General features: G+C 52.0%; 1 protein-coding gene across 2 annotated transcripts in view; it reads left to right on the top strand.

Moving 5' to 3' along the window:
• Positions 1 to 12,953: 12,953 nt before the first annotated feature.
• Positions 12,954 to 18,826, top strand: part of SKOR2 (SKI family transcriptional corepressor 2) — a 43,614-nt gene continuing 37,741 nt past the window's right edge. The window contains exons 1-2 of one of the 2 annotated variants that reach the window (XM_020282355.2): positions 12,954 to 13,238; positions 15,436 to 18,089. In XM_020282355.2, the coding sequence (XP_020137944.1) occupies positions 15,486 to 18,089 (2,604 nt within the window). In that variant the 5' untranslated portion in view covers positions 12,954 to 13,238; positions 15,436 to 15,485. The remainder of the gene's footprint in view (positions 13,239 to 15,435; positions 18,090 to 18,826) is intronic. The other variant, XM_075993763.1, reaches the window with a different exon arrangement.

Genomic DNA, 18,826 nt, shown 5'->3' on the forward strand with positions numbered 1-18,826 from the left:
TCTGACATGTTTGCCCTGGCAACTTTTCCTCCAGAGTGAATAAAAACGCCCTCCTGGGGTGAGATCCTTGGTGTTTCCCTGCAGACATCTAACTGGATTCCAAATGCGGAAACCCTGAGAAAGAGACAGGTTTCCTGCCAGGTTTCAACTTGCACGCATTTCTGATCCCGTCGCTGATCGCCTGGGGCAGGGATCCGATTTTATACTTTGATAACACTCTGCGCTAGAGAGAGGCCCTACTCCAGGCATGCCCTGGGCGCCCCAGTCCTCTGGGACGCAGGAAGGCGCTGTTGTCGCAGGCCCAGTCGCTGGAGGAGGTCCCGCAGATCTGCATGCGAAAATCCATTGAAGAGCAACAAGAAGCATCCCCCACCAAACCCTGAGCTGAGTCTTCCGTCAAGGACCTGGGTTCGTGCACTCTACGCCACACCCGCCAGGAAGCTCCCTCGCCCCCGCCTCGCTCTGCCTCTGCCAGTGCCCTCCGCTGACCGATCGATCCACCGCGAATGACTCCAGGAGCGAGTGCGCGAACCCAGTTCCGGCTGGGCCTTAGTTTCTCCCGAACCGACTCCAGGCAACCCAGGGAGGACGAAGGCCGGCATGCCCCTGGCCCTCCGTGTACCCGATCTGATCCCGCAGCGTTTCCTTCCTCCAGGCTAGGAGAGGAAAGTCGGGAGGGTAGACCGAAGGTCAAAGACATCCCTTTAACTGTCCCTCCCAGACCTTTGCCAAGGTTCCGAACCCCACACCGACAAGTCAGAGAAAACCCGACGCGCGCCCCGCGCTCCTCCAGGGCGACCTGGCTGGGCTACAGGATCCATTACCCTCCGCCGAGAGGAAATCCCGTCCGTCCACTCGCTTCCAGGAGGAGTTGCCGCAGGGGAAGGCGCAGCCCGAAGCCAGCAACCTTGGCAACCCTGAGGGGGGCTCCCGGGTGAAGCAAGCATAAACAGCCTCCGGCATTTTCTTGAAGGCTGGGGCTGGGGCTGGAGCTGAGGGGCCCACACTGACCCTCTGGGGAGTCCCGCCAGTCCCCGGGAGGCGGAGCCGGCCCGCGCGGCCCTGCAGGCTGTTACGTGGCGCACCTAGGGGGCGTCGCGGGTTGCAGTCCTGCGCCCAATTCCTCCTCCCCCCGAAAGAAAGCGCCAGAGCTGGGGCAAGAAGGGGATGCGAGATCCGGTTCGTAACCAAAGCCTCGCTCCGCAGCACTCGCGCTTCCCACCTCTTTGGAAAGTCCACGCTGGAGCCTGGGGACCTACGAGCTCAGTCCAATCCAAACCGTGGGACGCTCAGAACTTGCAGGCACTTTCTTCCCAAACCCATTTGAGTCAGGGGTGGGAGGAGGGGACCGGGTCGAGCTTGAACTGCTTGCTCTCTCTCCCTTGATTCTTAAATGGAAAGACCATAACAGTTCTCCCGTTGCTAGTGCGGGCAGGATTCATTCTTCAACGCTCTGTCTCCATTTCTTTTCCATACAGACGACTGGTCTCAAGTGATGTGGTTACAGATGCGGCCTTAACCCCAGCCCCGCTCCCAAGCAGTGGAGAAGGGAAGGAAAAGGAGAGGTCTGGGCTTCCCCTCCACATCTCCACTTCTCAAGCCTGTTGGTCTTTTTCTCCCCCTACCTTCCGGCACCCCCTCGCCCCCAAATCACAGTCTCATTGGTATCCGCGCTTCTCCCAGGTAGAGGGGCCGGAGCGTGCGCCGGGTAGCTAGTGCTAAGTCAGCGCTAAGGCCAAACCTAGCCTTTTCCTTCGGAGACTAGTACAAAGTGAAAGAAGAACTGGGACGGGAGGTGTGGGGGGCTGCCGAACCTGGCGACTAGATATTACTTTGGGGGAGAGAGGCGCGTGTAACCCAGGAACTTTCTCCCCCTCTGTGGCCCAAGCGCACACCACCGTCACCCACCCAACAGGTTTGCAAACCCTGTGTCAAGCCCGAAAAACTCGAGCTGCTTAAAGTCATCTCGGGGGCTCAGAGTGGCAAAGCCCAGGGCGTCTGGGAGAGGGGGCGTTCTAGTCTTGCCGGACACTGAAGTCACTTGGTCGCAAACCTGACTCGCTCACTGGGTCGCCAGGCAAAGGCCGGCGGCGGCTTGCGCGCATGTGGACTTAGCCGCGCACCATCGGTCTGCGGTGCCTTCCACCCGCCAGCGCGGGGCTGTTCTCTTAATGAATTGCTAATGAGTTAAAATTGGGCAGCAGGCTTAATTAAAGCGTAGAGGCAATGTGTTTACCACATTGTAATTGAACTCATTAGGGCTATGGCTTTTTGTTTTTTAAGCAGCCGCCTTCCTTCTCTGCGTCGAATAATCTATGGGAAGCGTTTATTAGAGAAGGAGGGGGTAGGGGAGAAACAGTCCATCAATTCTTTCAATGAAAAAGACAGGATGGGAATGGGGAGGCGGATACAACGCAGATGTCTTGGTGGAGCCAGGGCTAGACCCAGGCTTCCCGAGAAGTTCCAGGGGTAGGGTGACCCGGTGAGCGCTCCTGGCACTTGGGAAATTGCCAAGGAAGGGGCTAGGCCAGAGCCTGAAAGGCTGCCTTTGTGACATCACGAGTCCTCCTGAACTCGGTCCTTATTGTGACCATACCCTCCCGGAGCGCTGGGCTCGGCTGGAACCCTGGCCCGCACTCGCCCTGCCACGCGGTTCCACACTTGTGATGACATGGATTCGACTTTTTTTTTTTTTAAGCAGCCTCTGTTTGGCCCTAAAGCTATCCTTCTCTGGGGGTGCTGAAAAGGACTCACTCTCCCGTGTCCAATCTTCCCAGCTCCCCTCCCCAGGTTCTGGAGACCCACAATAAGTGCCCATGACCAGTGCTCCCCGAGAACGCCGCCCTCTGGGCCCGATCTCACCTCAGGTGGTCTTTCCCCTGGAAACTGGAAGGGGTGCGGGTGACTGGAGAGGCGCACCTGCGCGCCCAAGGACAACCCTTCTGGCAAGGAGCGCACGCTGCTGAGCCGGGCTGCGCGCCCCCTAGGCGGATTGCCCCTCTTACCCCTGGCCCCACTGCAATAACTGGGCCTCCGACCCTCGCCTCGTTTCTGTCCCAGCCCGACCCCCGCTCATGGAGGGGTGAGAAGTAGAGTGCCGGGGCTGGGGCTGGTGCAGCGCTCTCCACCTGCCCTGCCCTGCCTGACCAACAGGCGGCGTCAGAGACCTAGGTCTGAGCTGGGGTGGGGGGTGCGGATCTGAGCAAGCCACGCCGAGGAGCTGGGCGTGAGGAGATCGACCCTCACCCCAAACTTACAAACTTGCCGGGGAGGGGAGTAGGGAGCGCCGAGCAGCTGCGGGGACTGCGGAGAAGGGGCGGGGCGGGACGGGACGGGGTCTCGCCGGGGACCGGGCGCGAGCAGGAGCTCCGGACCGCGGGCGGCGGGCGGCGGCGGCGGATCCCGCGCGGGGGAGGCGGCGGGCGCCGCGGGAGGCAGAGCTCGGCGGAGCAGCCGCGGGCGCGAGGCCGGCGGGAGGACCGAGCGCGGAGGGCGCAGACCGCGCGGGCGGCGCGAACAGGTAAGTGGCTTCATCCTCCGCCCTCGGCCTCCCCTCCTCTGGAGAATACCGGGTTGGAAGGGACTCCAGGAATTTCCGGCCCCGGCACGGCCTCCACGGCCTCACAGCTGACCCCAACCTCCACCCGCCCCTCCGTCCTTAATGCACACCCATTCCCAAGTCCCCACCCCGCACCATTTGTGGATTTTGTTCAAAGCCCCCCCCCTCAACCCACCCCGTCGATCCTCCACCCCATCCCACATTCTATCTCCGCCTGACCCGGGAGGTTGAGGTAAATTGTCTCTAATTTGTTGCTATAAGATTAATTGCAGAAGGTGGGTCGATTTGATTAAGGCAATTAATCTTTGATTACAGCGTTCTGGTGTCACTTGTGGGGGGGGGTGGAGAGCTAGGGGAGAGAAGGCAAACGGGACTTTTTGGAGAGGCTGAGGAAAGTAGCGCTCCCGCCTGGGACTGCATCCGAATCCTTGCCCCACGCCCCCGCAGCCCCAGAGCTCGCGCGGGCGTTTCAGCACCATCAAGCCCGGACAGCGACTCCCGCGGGCAAGCGCAGTAACTTCCCCACCCCGTCAGGTTACACATAGCAGGCAACGTCCGGAGCTGACCGGGTCCAGGGGTACATCCCCGCCCCATCTCCGGCCCAACCATTGGGCTTCCCTTTCCCCACTGCTTCAAGGCAGGATCTGGCCAAATGGAGTCCCTGAGAACCCCCAATAATCAAACTCTCCAAGGGGGAGGGGAAAGGGAGAACCGTCCCCCTAAAACGCCACCTAGAAAAGTTCCCAAAGCTGGAGTTTTCTCTTTTCGTGAATAATTAACGCCAGTCATAAATAACTGATGCAGGCAGCGGAGAAGGGAAGAGAGAGGAGGCGGGCGAGAGCCAGAGCAGCCAAAGAGAGATCGAAGAGTTTGTTAAAGGACCATTAAGGAAGCCTTGCTGGGAACGGCATTCCTCCGTAGATCGCGCAGAGCGGTTCCACCCTGGCGTGGGGTAAAAGCAGGGAAGAGAGGAACCCAGGGGAGAGGAGATTGTGCTGACCGAGCTCGGAGCACCCATTCTGGACCCAGTCTCAGCACTTTCACCATCCCCTCACCCAGCCCAGGCTCTTCCCAAGCCCTCTGGGACCTCTAGTCACGGTCTCATCCCCATGCATAGGCCCAAAGTGCAGACGTCCTACGGATAGATAGCAGAGGCCCATGGATGAATCTGGGCTTTGAGCTCCGATGGTTCAACCCAGGACTCTGGCAAGACCTGCCCAATCCCAGCTCATTTGCAGGCACCTCTCCTTGGCTCCCCATCCTAGACCACACCATTTCATTCTTTTCAAACTAGTCCAAAGTCTTGAGGCCTGAACTTCCAGCTTGTTCTTTCCCCCCTTTCCCACACCAGAACCTGCAAGAACATGGTATTTACAGTGCTCTCCCCCTCCAACTACCTCAGTGTCTTCCACTGTCCTTCTATCATCTCCAATTCCTGACATAGTCAAAGGGTCTTGAGCATGCTGGCCTCTGATATCTTGCATCCATCCCAGCTCTGCACTGGGCCTCTTGTGCAGGGATCTGAGAACCTGGAAGAAATCCCAAAAAGAAACCTTTGCACCTAGGCTGGAGACCTATGCCAGGGCTTTTTGGCTTCTCTGGGAAATACTGGCCTCTCACCAGCCAGATAGCCTTAGTTAGCAAGTGCATAGAGAGCACAGTCATTCACAGGAGCTTATTGGGGCCATCCCCTAAGCAAAGCCATGTCTTTTTCCTTATGCAACATGGCATAGGCCCTAGGAAGAAGATATTGTAGACTGCATCAGCCATCACTGTCTGTAAGGTGGGGTTCTGACTCAGGAACCCCCTTTCTGAGCTTGTCGTTTGGTTAACAGCTTCTACCACATCCACTTCCCTAATGACCGTCTCTTGACCTCTGGGTATACTAAAGGCCAGCCTGACTTCTGGTATTTCTGGGCTGGGAGCTGAGTAGCTTTCAAAGAGAAAAATTGGTGGCCAAGCCTCAAGAAGCCTAGGCTTAGACTTTTAATGAAAATTTTCTCTTCTCTTTATGTGATATAAAAGAAAACACTAAAACCAGTTTTATTTTCTCACCTACCTCATGCCTATCTCAACATCCTTCAAGCCCTGAGCTCTACCTTTTAAGAACTTGGAAGTTTTGAATGGGAAAGGGAAATAGAGGCAGAAGAGGAAAGTCTTGGAGAATTGTCTCTCCACCTCAATAGGAACATAACAACCTAGGAGGATTGTTGTGAAACTAGACAAAGGGTGGGAGGAAATCAGATGAGGGGGAGGCTAGCCCTGGAGCCATGGATTGTTTACTTCTCATATAAAATATAACTCCCCCAAGCAGGAAGTTACTGCAAACAAGTATCAATAATGAATGAATCTCCTGTAATAAAATACTTACATAATTAGCACAAGTCAAGTGGTTGCATTATGTTAACCTTTTGCAACTCTGAGCTGGAAAATTTTCCTCCAGAAATTCTCAGAATGCCGTTTTCATTCTCTAGAGAGGGTGAGAACCAAGCACTCACCCAGGCTTCCACTCTGTTGTGATATGGTTTCCCATTTCTGAACCAGAACGTAAGTACTTCTGAAATATAACAGAAAACTCTCTTTGGTGAATTCAGAACAGTCATTAACATTCAGTTTTAAGTGAATGTTAACAGTAAATAAAGAAATCTCTTGATTGTAATAGTAGTAACAAAGCAATAATTACCCAGTAGGTGGTCATCAGTAATGATAAATGTATCATTATTACTGTGTGAGTCTGGGAACTCGGTTTTGGAAACTACTTCAGACTTTTTAGTAGCATGGCTGGTTACAAGCATTTCTTAGCCTGCAAAAGCCATATAATTTTATACACAATTTAGGTGAAAATAAATTTAAATCTGTATATTACATTTTTAATTTCAAGTTAGTAATTAAAGTTGGTTCATTATATCTCCTCTGAAACCCTCAGTGCTCATCTCCATGGTTTGTTTGTACAATTTGTTTCTAAGACACCCAAGGTTACACAGTTCTAAAAGATGGAAAATTTAATTATTTGCCAACATTAAGAGTTTGCCGATGATATCATAATGTGTCTTGGAAAAGTTTGGGATGGTATTGCCTTTGGTCTGCTTAGCTATACTTTCTCTTGGAACCCCTTAAGCCCTATGGAGGAAAGCCTTTTGTGTTTTAAAAAAAATACTTTTAAATACACAAAAATAGGAAATTTCTCTCAGTATTCTCTCTAAATATTCACTGATTGCTATGTTTTCAGAGAAAAAATATAAATGACTCCGATTTCTATCCACCTCTTCCCTGGGATTTATTTTGCTAATATCTAATTTTACCTCTTTGCTCCCACTGAGTTATAAAGTCTGCAGGCAGGAGGAAAGCTGAAGGCATGAGGCTTATTGGGCAGTCAGAGAGCACATGATAGTTTAATAGTGTATTAACTAATGGAATCAAGCTTGATGGCAAAGTAGAAATTTTTTTCAGAGGGAGGGGGTAAGGATTGGGAAAAAGAGCAAGCAAGAAAAAAATGCTTTATTTCCTCAGGAAATAAAATCCAATGTTCCTTCCACCAGTGTCAGCTGCAAAGATGTAAAATGTACATCTATGTCATTTTCTCTCCTGTGCATGTCAACAGACAATCTACACCCCTCCCCCCCATTCCCACTCTTCTGCCTCCTCTCCCCAAGCTTTAAAATGTCCTGCTCCACATCCTCTGTATATCCTCAGCCTTAGTTACTTCTTAAACTGGCTTCCTGAAATATAACAGCCAGTTAGAAAATAAAATAATCCCCGAGCCCCTTTTCTTATACTTGGTGGTAGTTGGAATCTTTGTATGATGAAAGATTCTTTTGCAGAAATCCACCCAAATTCTTGCCTTAGTTTTCTCTCTCACAATCTCCATTTCTTGCTCCACTTTCTACCTCTCCTCTTCTCCTTTTTTCTCCTCTCCCTTCTTTAGGAGTGGCAATCAAAAAAAGGCAAGCATCTTCCCTGTTATTCATTATTATAACAGCATCTTTGAGATGCATCTTTGCCAATGAAAACTCCATGTAGATGCCTATCCTTTTGTTGCAGCGGCCTAGGTTATTCAGGAGCAGAGACAAAAGCCTGAAGTGATGTGATCTAAATGAGCTCTGGGGTTTTCCAGCTGGGACCACCTCCATTTCAAAGGACCCCCTCCTTTTCAATGTGGGGAGGAGGAGGGTGGAGGGGGCGGGTACATATGTGTATGCATGCACAGAGAGAGAGGGAGAGAGCAAAGAGAAGAGAGGGAAGGGAGCGAGCTTAGTGGGCTTATTCCCTCCCTGCACCAGCATTCCTGTTTCATGCACATTTGCAGGTGTGTTCAGGGAGATCATGCATCCATGGGCTTGTGTGTGTCTCAGGTATTTTGTGTGCCTTTGAATTTTATCTTGGTCAACTAATATTTGCTAAGTGACCACCAAGTACATTAAGTTCGTCTTCCATTCTGGATTTTATTACTTCATGCAAACTATGTGCACATGTGTGTGCCTTGCTGTGTTTACAGGTTTGGGAGGACTTATGAACAAATGTGGATTCTCTGTTCTAATAAAGTCCAATAGCAACTGTTTCAATTAGTCCCTGGCCTCTGTGAACTGGTAGGGTAAAAACCTTCTCTGCCACTTACCCAAATGCAAGTTTTCTTTTGAGAATGGTTTCCTCTGATAAAGGGAAATGAAGTCTTGGTTCCTCCTCCCACAGTCTCTATTTCTTACAAAAATGTTTGTTTGGAGTGTAAGAAGAACTCACTGATTGGTGCATGCGGAACCCAAGGGATCACTGGGGCAGAAAACAGATCCTGCAAATTGTGCTAATTTCCCCTTCCCTTCCCCAAATCTGGTTTAGGATTTTAGGTTTGTGCTATCATTGAACTTCTCTTGGGCTACTCTGGCCCCAGGAAGTAGGGTCCTTGTCCATAGTTAATATTTTAGAGGAGATTCAAAGAGTGAGCCAGTCTCAGAATGCTGAAAGGCCTTTCTAATTTCTCCCATAACTTCCAGCATGAATGAGTGTTTTGATTGCTCCTTGCCCTGGTTTGCTTCCTGTCACTCCAGCTAGGGCAATGGAGAAAAAAACAAGGAGTCTGAGCTGGGTTTTCAAGGCTGCAGAAAGCTTTTTAGGGTAGAAAGTGAGGATTGAGGGCTACCAGCAATCATTATCATTATGGCCATTATCATTGCTAATTTTTATTATCAACATACTTAAAATAGGTTAAACAAACACTAGCTGGGGTTCTGGTCAACTGTATATAAAATAAACACTATGCCAATTAAGGGCAGAATAAAGTTTTAAGGAAAAGGACTAATTTTCCTCCAGGGAACTTGATTCCCCTCTGCTCACCACTAAGCTAAAAATGTCTTTGATATTTTTTATTCTGGAGTCAGTGAAGATTTGTAATGTATCTTGTGACAGGACAGACCTAGCTCTCATCCTCATTCTTTGAGGAAGGTGCTGCTTTTAAAGCTACCACATATTAAATGACTACTGTGTGTCATGCACTTTGCATATATGATCATATTTAATTCTTACAACACCCCTGCGGGCTACCTATCAGTCTCCTCATTTTGCAGATGAAGAAACTGGGGCTTGGGAGGTTAGGTATCTGAACAAGATTCCATAGCTAGTAAGTAATTGAGGAGAAATTTGTACCTAGTTTCATCTTACTCTGAATCCCCTGTAGTTTCTAATATACTAGAATTTTTCTGTACCTGACAGTTCTGCCAGTCTTTCAGTTTCTTTCTGGGCCACATGGGTCACCTTTTACTGACTTGGGACTAACAGGAAAACCATTTTTTGACCTATCTGGTGCAAAAACACCAATGCCAGGAATACTTCTGGCAGGGACACAGTAGCAGTAATATTTCTACATTAGAGCTGAGAATGGGGTAAGAGAGAATGGGAGAAAGGGATAGAGGCTGTTTCTTTGATCTGTAACTGTCATGAGTTCCTTAATACCCAAGCTGGGAGTGGAAGGAGAGGGGATATCTGGTGTTTCTGGTTGTGATGAATTTTTATTAAGGCCTTTATCTTCCTTGCTGTCATGGCAAGGAAAGGGGTGGTGTTGGGGGGATGCTGAATTGTTCAGTCCTTGAAGATGGAGAATGTGTGGGAGAAGTAGGAGATGTGGTTCCGTATTGCCCCTTGCCTCCCTCTTAAGTCCAAGAGGACAGAGCTCAATTGAGGGCTCCGATGGTTTCAGGCTAGGAGGCTTCTTCCGGGAGGGCCTTGAACGCAGTAGAATCTGCTATGCCTTCTTGGAACGATGCATCGCGTCAGCACCGCGGACAGCTCCCATCTCGGCTTTGGCTTTGGTTTAGGTTCCCCCAGGGTCCGCCGCCCGCTCAGAAACCTGACTGCTTCCAAACCGGAGGACTCTGGGCTCCGTCCCGGCTGGCTTGGGGTTCGCTTCAACCAATTGCTAAAAGCTGTCGCTGGAAACACATCTGCTCTGCTGTACTGGCCGCGTGCGCTAGCATCGAGTCGTCGCCTCCCGTTGCGAGGGGGCCAGCTCGGTTTGTGGTTTTCCTTTGGGTCCGGCGTCTGGGCTCCTTTACCTGTCCTTGGCCTGGGTGAACCGCAGCCGCCCGGAACGGAGATGGGAGTGGAAATGCTCTCCTCCAAGCGGTGATAGATCATGCAAACGGGTGACACCAGTTTAACCAATAAAACAATTTGAATCAATTAGCCGGCTGAGGAGAGTCCCGACGTGTAAAATGCATGTCAGCTCGAATAAGAAAGCATTGATTAACTCGGGCCGGACCACCCTCCTCCCGCCACTGCCATCTCCTCCCTGAGTCTGCCAGGGTCCCAGGGGACAGGACAGGGACCGACAAGGACCCCGCAGAGGACCAGCAGGCTTGTTCAAACTGAGGAGAAAGCAAAGCTTCAGAGAGACGGTGGGTGGCAGAAAGTTGCTCACAGACTCAAAATATACAAACAGGCTGTAATTCCGCAGTTGAGCCGCGGTCTCAAGATGAGGATTCTCCGGGAGCACGAAGTTTGCTTTGAACAAAGCTTCTCCACCTTCACCTTCACCTTCCAAAAATATAATTGGCCAGACGTTTCAAACAGGCACCCCAGACTCATTGGGGAAATAAAATACTGAACTATTCTTAGAATTATTTGTGTAAAAACATTTAACCTAATACCATACGATTCTCTCTCTAGTGAAACTTTTTATGTTAAAATAAAGTTATATATCCTGTTTGTCCTACCAGATGGGGTGGGGAATAAAGTTGCAGGCTTGCATGCAGTAAGCCCCCAAAGTAATGTGTGAATGTTTCTGTTTAAAGATTCAGGTAAGGAGGTGACTGCAGGTATCACCCAGGTATGCATTCACACCTCAGGTAACCAGGGATGGGAGGAAGGCAAAGATGTGGCCCATTTCTCTTTTCAAAGAAATGTTTTTGAAGACAGCTTTTTTCTTTTAAGGTATGAATCTGTAATAGGAAGAGGAGCCTTATGGGGTAAAGATGGCAAAGGAACTAGACAGTAAAAAGCAAAGACCAGGTGCTCCCTCCCCAGCACTACCTAGGCATTTTCTTGTGGCACCTTAGCATGATGATAAGACTTCTCATTTCTCCCGGTTTTCAGTCTCTAAGTCCGCCCATTTCCAGGCTTCCCTTACACCTGGCTCAAGCTTTCTTTCTAGCAGTCCAGACGCTGGAAACCTGCTCTGTGGGAACTCCTGACCCCAGAGAGGAGGCAGGGGATGGGGGAAGAACCAAGTCTTGCTTTGGATCTTTCAGAAGAGCCGGGGCCTTTTGCGTTTCTCCAGAAGGGACTTGTGAATGACAATGGCGCTCTTTTGGCGGGTGGGCTGGGCAAACAGAAAGCCGGAGTTTCCCTGCTTTTTAGGAGAGGAGGCTTTCAGGGCTTGGGGAGCAAGTGCTCAGTTGATTTCAGCCCCTTAGGACAGAATCTAATTTGTGCCCTTAATGCCCTTAAGAAACTAGGAGATGGGTGAAAAATTATTTCACTGCTCTTGGAAACATGTGCCACACAAACCTTTCAATTGCCATGGCTCTGAAACTGTGTTTTTCTCATATTAATTCAAAATAGCAGCAACTCCTGAGCAACAATCCCCTCACATTTCTGTTCATTTGACTTCCCTTGGTTTTACTAATGTTTGATGAAGTGTTAAGATTTCATATGTTTACTATTGTATTTAGCAGTGGTTTATTGTTGATTCTGTGACAGAGTCTGGTCGGGCTTCTGGCTTAGTGGAGGTTATTCACTTATTTCCACAACTCTAAGACTGTTTCACCAGGCATCAGTTGGAAATTCAGCTATGGTAGTAAAGGAAAAACTTAAAGGATTCTCCGACTCCACCCCCAGCGGGCATTCTCAGAATATCCTCCAAATAAATGGTTTCTTTCTTTTCTGATAAACTAGCTAGTGGTTGTTTGACTCTTAACAGCTGGTCAATTCGGAGGCAATGTATTGACACTTCACTACTATCCTAGGGTGTGCCTTACTTTGAGGAAACTACAGGGAAAGGTTTTCTTATCCTAGTTGTCTTCAGTGGGGAGCACGCCTGTACATGGTTTCCTAAGGAAATGTACTTCTTCAGGGAAATTGACAACTTGCTCAAGGACCACTCAAGGATGGGAATTCCCCTGCTTCTCTACCTCACCTTTTCCTTGTGCTAAGGTGCCCTGCATGGATCTCATTAAACGGGTTGGCGAACTATTCCGGATGAAGTTGAAAGACGAATGCCCACATTGGGTCCTCACCTACTTGTACACTTCATAAAATAGAGAAAGCTGCAGTGACTCTCCGTATCTTTTCCTAAAAAGCAAATTGTATATGCAAAAGTAGGGACACTGTTCTTTCTTCCAAGTTTTTAGATTGGGCACCCTATGTGGAAACTTCTCCTCTTTTTCTCATTTCACAGCGTTTCAAACAAACGAGTCGCTGAAGCTAATCTATTGGCGGCTGACTGTGGATTCTATACGTTCGGAGACACTCTGAGAGGCTACTGATTTGCACCGTGTAACAGACGGATCATTCATGAAGGAGCGTGACTCAGAAATGAGGGGAGGAGACAATAACAGGCAGGAATACAGTTAATTTGGAGGCATCCTTTTAGAATCGGGGCCTCCAGGATCCAGGTCCCTGGGATGCATGCAGACTGTTGTGCTTTCCACTCCTAAATCAGATCTGCGGCTCCAGCACCATTGCTGCGTTTTGCTCCTGGGTTGGGGAGGTTGCTGTCAACAGCGGGTTGGTTAGGTGGTAGCTTTCGTGCCTGCCGAGGAAGGATCCCTAGGTTGCTCGCTCTCGCTTTCGCTCTCCCCCTCCCTCCCTGTAACATGCCAGCCCTTTAATGTGGAGTGTCAGGGAGACGGTGACGTCACCCTGCCCGCTGGGTGGCGTCCCCTCGGTCCGACACGAGTTCAGAGACAGAGAAAGGCGCTGTCAGACTGCGCTCCACTTGGGGCTCGCCTGCCGCAGGTTTCCGCACGCCCACACTTTCTGCGGTCCAGGGACGCCGGGCCGCAATTCAGGCCATCTTCTCCCCTGGCCGGGGTTCGAGCGTCATTAGCTCAGACGAGAGCCCGGATCTTCACGCAGAACCCGCCGGAGTCCCGCCCGCTGGATTCGAGGACCCGCTTGGATGCTTCGCCTCCGAGCGCCCTCGGAAGATGGGCCGGCAGCCACACGCCTAAAGACACCTAGGAGTTACCAGGTACTGCTGGAACCGGCCGGCCCTAACTCGGCACACAGCTTGCGGTTCGCTATTTCAGTTCCCCAGCGGTGCGATTTTCCGCGCTACGTGGAGGGGCTGCGGCGGGCTTCGTTGGTGACTGGTTTGGGAGCCGGGAGAACTAAGTTCGGGATCTTTGGATCGTGAGCAGGATAGGGAAGTTCCCCAGCTTCCTTTTTCAGTCCAGCTAACTTTTAATTGTCTCTTCTGCCCTCGCTCCCTTAAAAAAAAATCTCCCAACCTAAACCTTCTTATTTGTGTCTCTTCTCTGACAGGAGCTTTTGTAAGGGTTTGGGGTGAAAGTGGAGGACACCCAGAGGAGACACTTCTGCCTGGTCTACCGCTGCTAAGGCTGCGGGTCCCTAAAGCAGAACCAGCCCTCCTCCTGGGCAGGCCCGCTGCACGCATTGCTGGGGAGCGAGAGTTCCAGTTATCCCAGGGTCTTATTAAGCTAATACGAATCTCGTTTGGAAGGGAAATGAGCATCGAAGGGCCATTTGGCGAAGCTAGGTTTGATCGTAGCAGGCTCAGGTATCACTGTGCCTTGAACTGCCATGTAACGCCCTGTCCCCTGGAAATATTGTCTCTGATCCATCCGAAGTGACAAGCCAGGCTTCCTCTCGTTTGATCGCGTCGAGGTTTGTTCAGCCTTCCTGGAGGCCACCAAATGTAATGAGAGCTGAGGATCCAGGGGGCAGCAGGGCAGAGGCTGCAGTATAGATGCCACGGGGGGCCCAGAGAGAGGGCACAGATGTGACAATTTGCGTGAGCGAGTAGGATAGTGCATCCTCTGAAATCGCTGTAATAACAAACTGTACTTGGTGGAGTGTGGCTATACCATGGCCACTGGAGATTTTCCATGGCAAATAATAGTCTTGGCCAATGTGCTATGACATGTAGCTGTGGAAAGGTCACTGTTTGTTTTCCTAGGGAATGAGTGAATTTGCATGTCTTGACTTAACAACATTGTCACACAAAGGTTTTTTTCCTATTCCTTTTTCTATATTTGCAATTTACTGGATATTTTCCCTTATGGGAGCACTCAATTGACCAGAGATGAAGTTAGGAATTTTACCACAGGCCCAACCTGGGATTTTGACTTTCGACCCTCCCACAGATTACCTGTGCTGGGGGAGGGGGCAGCTTTTCCCCAATAAATATATAATCTACATAGATCAAGGGGAAAAAGGTCACAGAAGGTAGTTCACATTAAACTAAATTTGCCTTTTGAAGTCTGCCAATAAAGATCCCCAAGGATTCTTCGTTCCCTTGCACCATTTCTGGGTTTAACACACTTGCCTGTACTTACTTTTTTTATTGTCATGGAAATGACAGGAAAACATTTTTTTAAATGTTTCTAATCTTCAACTTTATCTTTTTAAGCCCCTTATCTGGGACCAGAACCACTCAGTTCAGCAAGTGGGGTTTTGAAATGGATAACTGAAAGAGAAACACTCTATTTTGGTGCAATTGTGTATATGGCTTTGTACATTTTTTTCACTTAAAAAATTCTAATTACAGTGAAAAAAAATCTAATGGCAAGGATAGCTGGAAAGGGATTTCGTTTTGCTTTAATGAACTGTGTTTCAACCAGTAGTGAATTTCCCCAAGGAAACCACAGATACCACAAAAATCACTTTTTAAAAGGTTTGGGTTTATTTTTTTTAAACTCAAAATCAATCTATTTTCAAGCAAATGCGAATGCTCTCTCTCTCTAAATTTGGGTTTCAATAGCCAAGCTCCAGTTTTCCAAAACTTTCACAGTCTGTACTAGTTACAACTGTTATTATTTCCTAATTTCTAGCAGGCACACTATTTTATTCCAACAGCTGCTATAAATCCAGGATAAGATCTCAAATTCCTTGGGAATTGACTGCTATATGTGTGTGTGTGTCTATACATATATGTATAGACACACACACACATATATATATACACACACACACTTCATTTACTTTGAATGTTTAGAAGTACCTTCAGATCTCTGTATCTCTAACGGATAACCTTGAAGGAAATTAAAAGATGACTCTTGTGTCTGATACTTGGTCACTTTTTCCAGTAATAATCATGTCTTAACCAAAGCAAAGAAGTTATTACAATTCTTCAGTTAGCGATTTCCCCCACCCCTCTGTTTTATTACGAAAAGGCTCAAATCAATGCTTTCTCCTTTCCCTTCCAGTCTCCAAGGCAGACCCGGAGGGCTTGGCCCGGGGTTCCGCGGCGGAGGAGATGGCTTCCAGCCCGCTGCCGGGGCCCAACGACATCCTGCTGGCGTCGCCGTCGAGCGCCTTCCAGCCCGACGCGCTGAGCCAGCCGCGGCCAGGCCACGCCAACCTCAAACCCAACCAGGTGGGCCAGGTGATCCTCTACGGCATTCCCATCGTGTCGTTGGTGATCGACGGGCAGGAGCGCCTGTGCCTGGCGCAGATCTCCAACACACTTCTCAAGAACTTCAGCTACAACGAGATCCACAACCGCCGCGTGGCGCTGGGCATCACGTGCGTGCAGTGCACGCCAGTGCAGCTGGAGATCCTGCGGCGCGCGGGCGCCATGCCCATCTCTTCGCGCCGCTGCGGCATGATCACCAAGCGTGAGGCCGAGCGTCTGTGCAAGTCATTCCTGGGCGAAAACAGGCCGCCCAAGCTTCCGGACAACTTTGCTTTCGACGTGTCGCACGAGTGTGCCTGGGGCTGCCGTGGCAGCTTCATCCCCGCGCGCTACAACAGCTCGCGCGCCAAGTGCATCAAATGCAGCTACTGCAACATGTACTTCTCGCCCAACAAGTTCATTTTCCACTCCCATCGCACGCCCGACGCCAAGTACACTCAGCCAGACGCTGCCAACTTCAACTCGTGGCGCCGTCATCTCAAGCTCACTGACAAGAGCCCCCAGGACGAGCTAGTCTTCGCCTGGGAGGACGTCAAAGCCATGTTCAATGGCGGTAGCAGAAAGCGTGCACTACCCCAACCGGGCGCACACCCCGCCTGCCACCCGCTTAGCTCCGTGAAGGCGGCAGCAGTGGCAGCCGCGGCCGCAGTGGCAGGGGGCGGGGGACTGTTGGGCCCGCACCTGCTGGGCGCACCCCCGCCGCCGCCGCCCCCGCCACCCCTGGCGGAGCTGGCGGGCTCACCGCACGCTCATCACAAGCGGCCGAGATTCGACGACGACGACGACTCCCTGCAAGAGGCAGCCGTGGTGGCCGCCGCCAGCCTTTCGGCTGCAGCCGCTAGCCTCTCAGTGGCCGCTGCCTCGGGCGGCGCCGGGACTGGAGGGGGCGGAGCCGGGGGAGGCTGTGTGACCAGCGTCGGCGCTGGCGCCGGGGCAGGAGCGGCGGCGGGCGCCAAAGGACCGCGCAGCTATCCGGTGATCCCGGTGCCTAGCAAGGGCTCTTTCGGGGGCGTGCTGCAAAAGTTCCCAGGCTGCGGGGGCCTCTTTCCTCACCCTTACACCTTCCCGGCCGCAGCCGCCGCCTTTGGCTTGTGCCACAAGAAGGAGGACGCGGGTGCCACAGCCGAGGCCCTGGGGGGCGCAGGTGCTGGCGGTGCGGGCGCGGCGCCCAAGGCCGGTTTGTCCGGCCTCTTCTGGCCAGCGGGCCGAAAGGACGCCTTTTACCCGCCCTTTTGCATGTTCTGGCCGCCGCGGACCCCCGGCGGGCTTCCAGTGCCCACTTACCTACAGCCCCCGCCACAGCCGCCCTCGGCGCTGGGATGCGCGCTTGGTGACAGCCCGGCCCTGCTGCGCCAGGCCTTCCTGGACCTGGCCGAGCCCGGAGGCCCCGGGGGGAGCGCTGAGGCTGCGCCCCCGCCGGGCCAGCCCCCTCAAGTGGTGGCCAACGGCCCGGGCTCCGGCCCACCGCCTCCTGCGGGAGGCGCGGGCGCTCACGACGCGCTCTTCGAGTCGCCCCGGGGCGGCAGCGGCGGGGACTGCAGCGCGGGCTCCACGCCTCCCGCCGACCCCGCCACTGCGTCCGGGGCTGGGGCTGCGGCCGGCGGAGCGGGCCCTGCGGGCTCCCGGGTGCCCGCACCTCACCACCCGCACCTTCTGGAGGGGCGCAAGGCAGGCGGTGGCAGCTACCACCATTCGAGCGCCTTCCGGCCAGTGGGCGGCAAGGACGACGCGGAGAGCCTGGCCAAGCTGCACGGGGCGTCGGCGGGCGCGCCACACTCGGCCCAACCGCACCACCACCACCACCACCACCATCACCACCCGCACCACCACCATCATCCCCCGCAGCCGCCGTCACCGCTGCTGCTACTGCCCCCGCAGCCGGACGAGCCGGGTTCCGAGCGCCACCACCCGGCCCCGCCGCCGCCCCCGCCCCTGCCTCCTCCGCTGGCCCCGCAGCCGCACCACCGAGGCCTTCTGTCCCCCGGGGGCACCAGCTGCAGCTACCCCAGCGAGGACAGCTCTGAGGACGAGGAGGACGAGGAAGAAGAGCAGGAGGTGGACGTGGAGGGCCATAAGCCCCCAGAGGGCGAGGAAGAGGAAGAGGAAGGTCGAGACCCTGACGAAGATGAGGAGGAAGACGAGGAGACCGGGGTCCTACTAGGAGACCCCTTAGTTGGAGGCGGCCGCTTCCTCCAGGGCCGAGGGCTGTCGGAGAAGGGCAGCAGCCGGGACCGCGCGCCAGCCGCCGCGGGCGCTTTCCCGCTGGCCCTGAACTCCTCCAGGCTGCTGCAGGAGGACGGGAAACTGGGTGACCCGGGCGGCTCGGACCTGCCCCCGCCCCCGCCCCCGCCCCTGGCCCCCCAGAAAGCGAGTGGCGGCGGTAGCAGCAGCCCGGGCAGCCCAGTCCACCATCCATCACTTGAGGAGCAGCCCTCCTACAAAGATGTAAATATCCCCTTTAGGCTCTTTCAAGCTAATTATTATTATTTAAATGCACCTTGACGCTGAATCGGTTACATATGCGCAGGAAAGATGAATCACCAGATTTCCCCACAGAAATGAAATATTCAGTGTGTTTAGGAGGGCTTCTTTCCTGCCAATGGTCCTCCATAAAAATGTGGTTTCTGGTCTCTTATAACGCCTTTCAAAGGCTTAGGGGCCTCCTTTCCCTCTTATATTTAAGTTGGCTGCTCAGAGAAGTTGGAAAAGACCCTTTTCTTGACCTAGCACTTCCTCCAATCCAAGAGCCCCCTGTGCCCCCAACTAAGCACATTTGTTCCTCAAAAAGCAGCGAGACCACAAAATGGCAGCAGTCTGAATAGTCCTATCCGTTTTCTTCTCTGGAGTTCAGTGCCTCCCCTAACCATGACCCAAAAAAGATAAAAAATACTCTAGCTTCAAAACTTAAAGTCTGTTGTATTTTAACTGCTTTAATCAAAGTTTAGCCAGAATCTGTAAGATATTGTGTCCATTAAAATAAAAGACACGATCTTCATTGGAAACCAATTTCCACCAACTGAAAAGTACTACCTGGGACCTCTGAAAGACCAAAGTTAAACTTAAATGGCTCAACATTCAGCATTCACTCAAGTGTGCATAGAAAACACTCGATCAAGGACTTTAGAGTGGACTGTATCTGTCCCAATGAAGTGTAGATTTGACAAATAACATTGTGTATTTAT

The sequence above is a fragment of the Microcebus murinus genome, chromosome 17 (genome assembly GCF_040939455.1).
Source record: "Microcebus murinus isolate Inina chromosome 17, M.murinus_Inina_mat1.0, whole genome shotgun sequence".
Lineage (NCBI taxonomy): Eukaryota > Metazoa > Chordata > Mammalia > Primates > Cheirogaleidae > Microcebus > Microcebus murinus.